Source organism: Lucilia sericata, unplaced genomic scaffold, assembly GCF_015586225.1.
Source record: "Lucilia sericata isolate MDLA Ls3-8-SP2 unplaced genomic scaffold, ASM1558622v1 Contig000021F_arrow, whole genome shotgun sequence".
NCBI lineage: Eukaryota > Metazoa > Arthropoda > Insecta > Diptera > Calliphoridae > Lucilia > Lucilia sericata.
The window spans coordinates 908915-921008 of record NW_023994059.1 but is presented as its reverse complement, the minus strand read 5'-3'; the positions used below and the strand labels follow the sequence as shown (position 1 = coordinate 921008).

At 26.0% G+C, this 12094-nt stretch overlaps 2 protein-coding genes across 8 annotated transcripts in view; one reads left to right on the top strand and one right to left on the bottom strand.

Moving 5' to 3' along the window:
• Window positions 1-9928, top strand: part of LOC119607890 (bumetanide-sensitive sodium-(potassium)-chloride cotransporter) — an 84496-nt gene extending 74568 nt beyond the window's left edge. For 2 of the 6 annotated variants that reach the window (XM_037962038.1, XM_037962028.1), the window contains exons 14-20: window positions 94-204; window positions 668-887; window positions 1957-2004; window positions 8305-8402; window positions 8498-8727; window positions 9280-9512; window positions 9584-9885. In XM_037962038.1, the coding sequence (XP_037817966.1) occupies window positions 94-204; window positions 668-887; window positions 1957-2004; window positions 8305-8402; window positions 8498-8727; window positions 9280-9512; window positions 9584-9828 (1185 nt within the window). In that variant the 3' untranslated portion in view covers window positions 9829-9885. Of the gene's footprint in view, window positions 1-93; window positions 205-667; window positions 888-1956; window positions 2005-8304; window positions 8403-8497; window positions 8728-9279; window positions 9513-9583 lie in introns of all 6 variants that reach the window. The other 4 variants (XM_037962020.1, XM_037962045.1, XM_037962053.1 and 1 more) reach the window with 4 other exon arrangements.
• LOC119607992 (U6 snRNA-associated Sm-like protein LSm2) overlaps window positions 8787-12094 on the bottom strand; it is a 115329-nt gene continuing 112021 nt past the window's right edge. For both annotated transcript variants that reach the window (XR_005231778.1, XR_005231777.1), the window contains one exon: window positions 8787-8913. The gene's annotated coding sequence lies outside the window, so the exon portion shown is untranslated. The remainder of the gene's footprint in view (window positions 8914-12094) is intronic.

Genomic DNA, 12094 nt, shown 5'->3' with positions numbered 1-12094 from the left:
TTTTCAACTTTTTATTGTTCTTTGTATAATTTCTGTTTTGATTAATGACTTTTTTCCTTTAACTTTTCTTTTATGTTTTTGTTACACATTTAGGCTGCTGGCATTGGCAAACTGAAACCCAACATTTTATTAATGGGCTACAAAGCAGATTGGCAGACATGTGAACATAAGGATTTAAATCAATATTTCAATATCATGCACAAGGTGAGTAAGATGAGTGTAAAAGTGGGTGGGTGAAACTATAAAGATAGGATATAACTATTAGGTCTGTTATGATAGATTTAAATTTACTTGGAATTTTCTTCATCTGCAAAATGTTTTAATTGTTGGAAAATCCAAGTAGCTACTAAAGTTTAAACCATTCAACTTGTGTTGGAATTTATCTGGAATTAAAGTAGAACAAGATTTAATATAGTATTTAAAATATTTGAACATTTTTAGTTTTTTTTTTAACTTGAGTTGAATGAATTTGTTTTTTTTTTTATTCATCACATTTATTCTTTAATGAAAATTGGATTTTTTCCTAGAAATACGATTTTTAATTAAAAGACGATTTTTACTAAATAAAACTATTATTACCTAATATAGGATTTTTAACAGAATTTCACTAGAACTTTAATTTTTAAACAAAAAATTTAATGGCTTTTTTTCGCTATCAATTTTACAGGCATTGGACATGTACTTATCCGTTGCCATATTACGTGTACCAGAAGGTTTGGATTGTTCCCAAATTTTGGGAGACGAAAGCAGTGCTCAAAGAAATATTTTTGATGTGCCACGCACCCTACAACCCAACGAAAGTTCTGCCGATCTAAATGCAGTAGAGCGTAGCGCACAAAATGGTTTAAGTGGCAGCATGGATTCATTGAGTCGCAATGTATCACAAGGTAAATAAATTGTATAAATTTAAAAATATTTCTTATATTTTAATGTGATTTCTCTTAGCCAAGACTTAGCAGCAATAATAATAATAAATATTTCTGCAGTGAAACTGACAGACAGACAATCAGACGAACGGAGTAACTGACAAACAAACTAAATGTTCAAATGTCATTGCATACATACTGTGCAAGTAGTGTACTTTGTACATTATACTTAAATTACACTTGTTTTAACATTACAAAACAAACATACATTCCGGTCGACAAAATCCATATATATTAATTTATCAAGGGATTTCTAACCCAAAAATATTGGTCAATATCAAGACAAAAATACAGTAGACAGATGTATACATAAGTAATCCATATATACTTACACTCAAACAGAGATTTCTTTAAAATGTTAATATAAAGTGTTCTTTAACAACCTTAAAGATTAGTATGACTATTTAATTAATATCTATGACTAAGGTTTGATTAATTTTACAAACTATTTTATATGTAATAAGAAATCATTATGTAATATTTTAAGTTTTTGTAGGAAAATTTCAGGAATTTAGAGAAGAATCACTTAAAATTTCTTAATAACAGATTTGTAACTAATGATGTTGCAAAATGACTAGTATAAAGAGCTTTTATAGAAGACTTTTAAAATTAAATAAATATCTATAAAATTATTGATGGTTTATAAGATTTTATATGAAAAAAGAGAAAATGAACGTAGACGAATATCAAGGTTAATGCTTCTAGCATGTTTGTTATAATATAAAAAATATTATTAATAATATTAGTTTACTATTATTTTATAATTTGCTAATTTTTTTATTTTATTTTATATTTTGCATGTTTCTTTTATTTAAACAAAACAACAACAATTGTGATTCTGCACCTGTAAATATATTTTTTTATATTTCTATATATATTATGGCACAATATTAATTTGTTGAAAAACAATAAATAATTTTTAACATCACACTTGCCATATGTATTGCCTTGCCGCACTTCATCAATTTGTAATCAATACAACAAATTCAACAAAACTTTATGAAATCTATACAAAAAAAAAAACTAAAAGATGCTGCTGAAATAACAAACACTGAGAATGATGTTAAATTAACAAAAGGTAAGTTTTACATGAATTTTTTCAAAAATACTTTTTTTCATTATAAATGGTATCAATGTAAATAAATCAATAACAAATTAAAAGTCTATACAGTGGATTAAATATGTTTTTTTTTTTTGCTCCATAGCACTTCCAAAATTTTCAATTAATTTTTATTATACCCTTCACCTTTGTGAGAAGGGTATATATAAGTTTGTCATTCCATTTATAATTTCTATAATATAATTTTCCGACCCTATTAAGCATATATATTCTGAGTCTTTATATAAGGGGACTTTTTGGTACGTTTTCCTTCCTTCAAAGGGCACTTTTTGAATTTTTGGTTCTATGACTGGTACTTTTTTGGCTTTTATGCACACACGCAGCAACCTGATTGAACGAAAATCTATAAAAGTGAAGTTTCTGGTACTTTTTAGTTTTTTTTTTTTAACATCATGGTGAAGGGAATATAAGATTCGGCACAGTCGAATATAGAACTCTTACTTGTTAAACGTTGATTTCATATGGATGTACTAGTGTTATGAAAAGGTTATAAATATTAAAGGTACAGTTCGTGAACAGAAAACTTTATAGAACAAATTTAATTTTAAAATGTTTGCTACATTGACCTTTTCAGAAACAAACTAAGTGTCCTAAAACTTTCTAAATTTTAGAATAAATAATCTACGAACTTTAAACATCTATAAAATATGCGTTAAAGTTTTGTTTACCTTAAGTTAAGTAAGTTTTTCGTTACGTTTGTAAAATCTCTTTAAGTTTTTGGGTTTGGTGAAGTGTATTTCAAGTTTGCTGCAACCGAACAAATGTCTTACGAAAACTTTCTACTCCTTACCGCAAGCAGAACTAATGCTACTATTTTTATATTTAAGATTAGTGACTAATTAAATGACTGCAAAAAAGCCTTTGAGATTTCTTTCACGAAAGAGAAAGTCATATTAATTTTCACTTAACTTGTGGTTTAAAATAAATTCACTTTACAAGATAAAATTGACATTTTATTTTTCATATCTGTAAATAAAGATCTTTGACTTGTTAAGTAATACACTCAATGGTGACAAGATAAAATACATGTTTTCTTAGAAAATAATCTATAATTCAATAAAGTTTCATTTGCAGTTCAACTTTAAAAATCCCTCAATATAAATAGCTAAATTTGACATTCAGACTCGAACAATTTAGCGGGATAATCAAGGATATCCATAAAACTTTAGCAAATTGCATTCTGATCTTTTAACTCTGCCATTTCCAAAATTTATAATTACATAATATGAAATGTTTTTATGTATCACTATAACCAACGAACTTAAGATTAATTTGTTTTCTTTTTCTTGCTAAGTGCTAGTGCTGTTCCATACATAAACAATTTCAAATAAAACTGTTTGACTTTATCAAAGCATTTTTCAGTAGAAAATGTTATTTAGAACATTCCTTACTAACTAACCATGCATAACATATTAATACAGGGAATAATATTTTATCATCATCAGCGAAAGTAAAATTTCCACATTAAAGTTTTCCTTAAAATGATTATTTAAAGAATTTGTAACGTTTAAGAAAATAAATTAATTTGACTTCATGATATTAAATTGCGATATTGCATACATCTGAAAAAAAAGTAATTTTGTTAACCTTTGAAAATATACATACTTCGCTTTGTTCTATGGTTGAAACCAAAATCATGTGGATTTGGATTTGATAATGATCATTTGTTAATCAAAAGTGTTTAAAAACTCGTTTATTTGAAATTCAAACCATTGCAATAACATTTAATTGTGTATCTTTGAACCGTAGTTGCAATATACAAATTTTCAATAACTTCTGACCGATGTGATTGTGCATATATTTTATTACAATTGCATTCTGGTGCTGTAGTATGAATTATTTTGATTTGAGTTTTATTGTAATGGAATTTGATTATTGAAACTGTCATTTCGAAAAGGGCATAAGTCAATCAATACAAACGTTTATTAAAATAAGAAGATATCGATGTACAATTTAGTTTAGATTTAGTTTCCACTTGAAAAAACAATTAGAGTAGTTCGATTGCACTAATTTTGTCTAGAATGTATTTGTATAACCCAAAGTGCAACTTTTGTAAAAGTACAGAATTGAATATTAGAAAACATTTTCATACAATGCTAAAGCTTCAATGGCTCCAAAAATGATTGTGATACTTGATATCATCTGTTTTTCACAGGGAATATATAGAAGCGTCCAAAAAATTACATTGCATCAAAAAGTGAAATTTTTTAAATAATACTTGGTAATGAGTGTTCATTATCATCCACATTATTTCATTTAGCTGAATAGGTTATTACTGGTAAAGAACAAAACAATTTGGATTTGTTATGGCTCAATTATCTAGGTCGTTTATTTAACAAACGGGGGGTTCGTGGTTCGAGCCCTGCTGGATACTGTTTATTTTTTTTTCCAAAATGACATTCATTTATATATTTTTGTAAAATGACGTTCTCAAAATTGCAAAAAGCAACATGTTAATGGAGCATCGAGTAAGCGGCTGGAGTGAGAAACATAGAAAACAACTGAATGCCTGGGTTCAAATCCCGGCCGAGAATTTTTTTTATTTTTTGTTTTCTACATACAAAGTCGGCCCAAAATAACTAGCTATCACATAACATATTTGTAGGTTTATTTGTAACTAGTTATTTTGCAAAGTTTTTGTAATCAAATTAGTAACCATTTATTAATTTGTTTAAGGTAGGTACATATTATTTGGACCTCGTCGAATAAAAATAATTAGTTATTCATCCCAAAAGTAATTAGTTTACACGTGATTCCAATATTACTTTCTAGATTACTAGGTAACGAAAATTTTTGCTGGGAGTTGTGACTTTGTTAGAATTATCTCATAATAATTTTTTTAAAAAAAGTCATAACTGGTGTAGAGTATTCTACGGTCGGCCGTATCCATCTATACTGTCTTGCTTTTATATAAAATTTATCATGTTTGTTAAATGATATTAAAGTATTTTCTGTATGACAATTTCTATAGAAAACTTAAGTATTTAAGAGTATAAAAATCATTTATTTATTTGCTTAACATGTGGATGTGTGGGCAATAATATCGCTACCTTTATTTTTGTTAACGAAAAGCTGAATTTTTTGCACAAAAAAAGTTGATCCTTGTTAGTACTTATAAGACCATTAACAATGGAAAAGGGAAATCAATCATTATTTATTTATCTGACTAAGGAAAATGAAATAAATAAATGAATAAACAAAAAAAAAAAAAAAAAATCATAGAATTTATTAAATATCAGAAATGTATGAGAAATTAAGGAGAATTAAGGTGATTCGAAAGAAAAATATATTAGAATACCAACAAATTAAAGTTATTCTATTATTTGAATTGTTATGAGAAATAAAAACTTTTAATGGATATGCATAGAAAATCTTCTTTGGGGTTTATATACATTTAACATAAAAGTTATCTCCCTATTCTATATGTTAGCATTCAAATGTTATTTTTAAAGTATTTCTGACATATTCGTTTGTAACATAATAAAAATATACAAATGACATATATAAATACAATATAATATTACCTAATTATATGCACATATGTATATCATACAACGACAAAATGGATATATAATAAATAGGATTATTTTAAAAACTAAGTGATATACTTAAGGGACCCCAAATAAAACTACATTCAACATAAAAATCACATACATACCTTCTGTTGTATTATATACATATATAAATTAGGTAGTTTTTAAAACAACATTAAAATCACTTCCTAACAATAACATAAAAATAATAACTATTGAAGTCGTTTAAAGGGCACTGAATAGGAATCATATAAAAGACAATTTCCTCTTTTTTATTCTGTTCTTCTTTGGAAGTCATTTTAGGGTTTATTAGTTGTTAATAAGTTGTCCATCAAAATTTCGTGATAAAAATATATTTATTGAGCAAAAGAAAAAAAAAAACAAGAATTTAATAAATGGTTCTGTAAACTTTAAAGAGTGTACTTAATATAAAATTAAATAAATTAAATATTATGAAATCGATAATTTCGAAACTTATACATACATATAGACTCTTACTTTCTCTATTACTTATATGAACAATTTTTCAAATAAAATGATTGATTTGATTATTACCAAGAATGTGTCATCATAAACAATTTAATTCAAAATCATACTCCTACACACATATACCAGGATAAATACATGTAGATGTAGTATACATGCATGCGTATATACTAATCAAGTAATCAAATAAATAAATACATACATAAACGTATGTTAAACATACAATCAGATTCTTATGCGGTCTTATCACACAAACCCAACCATCAACCAACTTCTGGCACGATCTTCTTCCTTTCTTTCATTTTTTTCTTCATCATTACTTACAGACAATACAAAACGTCCTGGTCTTTCATTCATTATTAACCAGCAAAGAATAAGAAGGGACTTAATGATGCCAATATGGGTTAGGTTAGGGAAAATGAACATGATACGTTGAAAGCACATACATATATTTTGCATGGGCATCAGATACTAATACTAGACAAATAAATTTACATATTTTCTATTCACAGACACAAATTGAAATACTTACATACATATGTATGTATATAATACAATACATAGTCATTTCTCCGAAAAGTGTAATATCTGTCAAACATACAGTTTTAAACAAAATTGCTTTGATTAAACTTATGGTCGTATAAAATACATACGATTTAATATAGAGTAGCTTATTTTTAGACCTATGACCTTCTTGCTGCATGGATTCATGTGCTATACACTAATGTATATGTATTGCCTAGGATTCCAATTTAATCGACTATACTGAACAGTAAAATTTAAGTTAAAGAGAAAACGTCAGAGCAGATCAAAACTTAAAATTTATTTTAAAAATTTGCTTTACATTGGCCTCATTTATCAAACAATAGGAAGTCATCGAAAAACTGCATATTTTAGTTAACAAATAGCTAGATTTTAAATAGCTACACTTCTGTTAAACCACTTAAACTTCGTACTCCTTATAATGAAACAAATGTAAAAAAAAATAGAAAATTAATAGAAAAGAGTGTGTAAATATTGAAATAGAGTTTGTTTTCGAAATGCAACAGTAAAATAGAAAAAATAACTCACAGTCAAGTCTTCTTTAAATGAAATCCCAAAGTATTAAATTTAGTTTTCATAGATGCGAAAACTTTTATTCCTTACTGTATAAATGTGGGGACTAAGTGAACGTGTTAAATGTATGTATTTATATGAAAACATTGTCTGCAAATAAAACGATTTCTAAACCTAAATAAGATGTTCAACATAAATTGGCATTCACTACATACAAACCTAAATTATTTAAAGTCTGAGTAGAAATTTGGTTTGCCCTAAAACATTTTTTCATACAAACCGTTTTTTAACAAACGATATGATAATAATAAACGATTCACGAATAAATGCGTGAATTGATGTATCCACCCATAGATTGGAGGATTACTGGATGGATGATTACTAATGATGTTGATGATTGAAATGTAAATTGATACTTTGTCCTATATTATACATCCATACACGTGTATGTATGTATGTATGTATGTATGTATGTATGTATGTATGTATGTATGTATGTATGTATGTATGTATGTATGTATGTATGTATGTATGTATGTATGTATGTATGTATGTATGTATGTATGTATGTATGTATGTATGTATGTATGTATATATATATGTATGTATGTATGTATGTATGTATGTATGTATGTATGTATGTATGTATGTATGTATGTATGTATGTATGTATGTATGTATGTATGTATGTATGTATGTGTGGCTATGTATGGTATTGTGTAGGCTAGAATTTAAAACATTTAATTTATATCAACATGAATGTTTGCAATAATGTTTTAATAATAATTTATCATCTTAAAACTGACAAGTAAAACAGATATATTTTGGTTTGTTTACAAAAAATTATTTAGATCTTTATATTCATAATATAAAGGAAATCTCATCATGTAAAAGTTTGTCGTTAAAAAAATAAATGATGTTTAAAGTTCTTAAAAGTGAAAAAATTAATTGATATGTAACACTGCGTATGATTAATATATACTTGAAGTGGAGGTGCAAAATTACTTGTACGTTTAGGTGTCTTAATAATGAAGTGGAATGGAAGTTGCATGTACTTATCTTAAAAAAATTTAAATAAAAATCAATTTATTTTAATTAGTTATTTGTATACATATTTTATTTTTTGCATTTGTATATCTAATGAAATATATTTCTTTTTTGTTGCAATTTTTCTACATTTTAGCTTCTAGTACTAGCGACTTATCCTTTGTGACTGGCACTCAAACCAAGGAAGTATCCGGATTACCAGATCCAGCTGATCCCAAGTCACCACAATTATTGGTAATTTTACTTTACTTAATTTTCAATTGAATTACTCTCTGAAGCATTAAAGGAATTTCATTTATTAAATAACTTAATTATCTTATTTCATTCAGACAAATTCATTGAGAAAATCTAAAAATAAACATGATGACCCAGCTGCTTTATATAAAGGACCGGGTGGTGTTGAATTATCTAAAGACGTTTTAAATCAATTGACACAATTTACTCGCAAACGCAGTCATGCTGTTATCGATGTTTGGTGGTTGTATGATGATGGTGGCTTAACACTGCTTTTGCCTTATATTATCAGTACTAGACGTACATGGCAATCATGTAAACTTAGGTAATGTATGGATTTATCTTTTAAAATAAGTAGTTTGAGAATTTTAAAACAAAATGAAGAATGTTTTTTTAAATATTATTAAATATAAAAATCTTAATTTTATGAGTATTAATGTAATTTACAAATATAATTAAAATTTGAATTGATGATAGACCTCCAAACAATTATCCTGGTGTTGTAGTTGACCTGAAAAGACAATAAAAGATTTGGTGTTATTTTTATTATAGAAAAAATTTAAGCTTTAAGTTACATTAAATAAAGTATTAAAAACAGAAGTAGATATTTAGGTGTAATGTATACACTATGAAAAGTTTATGTGTTAATGAACTTTTATATAGTTTTCTCCATTTTTATATTCGAATATTAGTCAGATACAATTTATAAATATTTTATTTAGCTTATTTTTTTGGATGCCTTGAAGCTTTATAAGTTTACATTATTAAGTAAATTATTTTTATTGGTTTAACATTTTTCCATTTCGCTTTTATTAAATTTTATTAAAATACTAATGACATTATTTTTGTTTGTGCGATTTCTTTTATTATTTTTTAGAGTTTATGCATTGGCCAATAAAAAAGCCGAATTGGAATTTGAACAGCGTTCCATGGCAAGTTTATTATCGAAATTCCGTATTGATTATTCCGATTTGCAGTTGATACCGGATATAACAAAGAAACCACAGGAAACGTCAACACAGTTCTTTAATGAATTAATTAAAGATTTTGTGGTTAATGAGAAAGAAACCAGCACAACTGCTAATACAACACAATTACAGGAAGATGATGGTAAGGGAAAGCTAAAAAATACATTTGATTTTGTTTTAACTTCATATTCCTTTTTATATTCCTGCCTACAGTTCTTATAAGTGAAGATGACCTGATGGCTGTACAGGACAAAACAAATCGTTATTTACGTTTACGTGAATATTTGCGAGAACAATCTACTAAATCGGATTTAGTTGTAATGACCTTGCCCATGCCACGCAAGAATATTGTAACGGCACCTTTGTACATGGCCTGGTTGGAAAGTTTAAGTCGTGATATGCCTCCCTTCTTGTTTGTGCGTGGCAACCAGACCAGTGTCTTGACATTCTATTCATAAACAAGGTACCATAGCAACGACTACTCTCATAATCATCGTCAAAATCACCATCAAATGAGCAAAAAAAAAAGAACTAAAATAATATAAGTTTTAGCATACAGATGAGAATAAAAGTTAGGGGTTTGGAAAAGAAATGTTAATTTTCTTGTCCCTTTCTGCCTTTCGCACTGGACAGCAATTTATTTTGTACACATGAGCATAAAGAGACACATATTTTTTTATTTTATTACTATTTTCATTTTGTTTAATATATTTTTTACTATTAGAATTTTAGTAGAGTATATTTCAGTTAGTTGTATCTTAATAATACATATGTATGTATGTATGTAATGAAAACATACAGATACATACTTATATTCATAGATACATATTATTGTAATTGTGTTTTTTATATATTTTCCATTTTTTTTGTATTTGTTTATTATTTTTTTATTATGTAGAAACAAAAGTTAGAGTTTTATATTTTTTAAAGTGATTTCTTGCTATGTAATTGTTTTTAATATGTTTTGCAAACGTAAATGTTTTTTAGAATCGAATAAAATTTTTTTTTTTTTTTTAATTTACCATTTTACCTATAATTTTTGTTAATTTTTTGAAAACACAATTAGTTTTTCTTTATTGTTTTCATAGTATTTTGCATTTTTTGTTTTGTTTTACACCTACATTTAAATTAACTTAATTTTTAATTTAAAGCCAATATTAAAAAATTAAATGACATTCTGGTTTTTATAAACCATAAATATTCATATGACATTTACTCTAAACATTATTAAGTTTAAAACTATAATTATTACAGTTAAAAAAAAATATAAAATGTTTTATTAACTTAACCTTATTTTATAATACGAATTTGTATTTATTTTAATTACTTTAAAATAGTTTTTATTTAAATGATATTAAATAATAAATAAACATTTAACAATAACAATTATTATAGAATATAAATTAAATTTGTTATAAGAATCAATATACATATGTATGTACACAGATAAAACAACACACCAACACACACCTTAAAAACTGAGTTTTATTTGGAAAATCATTTGTATAAAAACAGTTCACTTGCAATTTGAATGCAATGCAGTCTGAATTGTAGCTCTCCCTTTTGCAAAAATAAATATGTCGTTGAGTTATATTTTACTTAAAAAATTTTCTTTTAATTATTATTAATGTATCTTAATTTCATTTTACTTTTATTAATTTCAATTTTTGCCAAAAATGTAAATGCTGGCCCAGAATGGGTTTCTTTAAAATACTGATGGTGAAAATTATAGATTTTTTGTTTCATTTTCATAATTCTAAAAGAATGTATAACATTTTTCTTCGAATGAAGCATAAAAGCATATTAATGTTAAATTTTTTTACAACGAAGTTATTTTTTCTTTTTTACTACATTACTAGTTAAAAGTATGTATTTTAATAAGTGAAAGTTTTTCTCTTGGTCGTTCGTTCATTACGCTTGTTATACTTTGTATTACCTTTCCCAGAATAATAAAAAAATCACAAAAACATACCCAGAGAATAACATACTTACATGTGTACTTACATAATTCAAATTCTTTTTCTCCCAAATTTAATAAAAATATTTATTAATGTGTATTAACAAATTTACTACAAATAACCGGAAAATCTTTTTAACAAGAAAATATTTTGAATTGAACATTTTAATACTTTTGTGTTTAAAACGGAAATACATAAAAATCTAGTAAAAAATTAATCTAGAAAAGAAAAGTATGGCATCAAAGCATTGTCATATATCATATCGCTCATTTACTATAAGACTGGCTTAATCCAAAATTCGGGTTTTTACAACTGAGGGCTACAAAACATGCGTCATAAAGTCTTTCATATAGTTTTATCAATTCGATGCGACATAGATTTCTTGTAGTGTTAATCTGATCCTTATGAAATTGGTAATATAGATTTTGGTTCTGTCGAATTTCATCACTATTCTGGAATTTTTAAGCCATTTATGAACGCTTAAGTAACTTATATAAGGGCTAGTGTCAAATGTGGACCGATTTGGCCATTTTCAATATTAAACTAATTTTATTAGATTTTTCCTAATGTAAACAAATTATATAAAATGTTATTGCAATCAAATACCAAATTAGATTTATAAAACAATATATTTAGTAAAACCACATTAATGTAGAAATTCATATTGAATTAGCCTATGCACAATTATTTTTAAGAAATACCAATCTCATTACATAAAAGTAATTTAGTAAGAATTGTGTGTTTCTATACGATTCTATTTATTTTA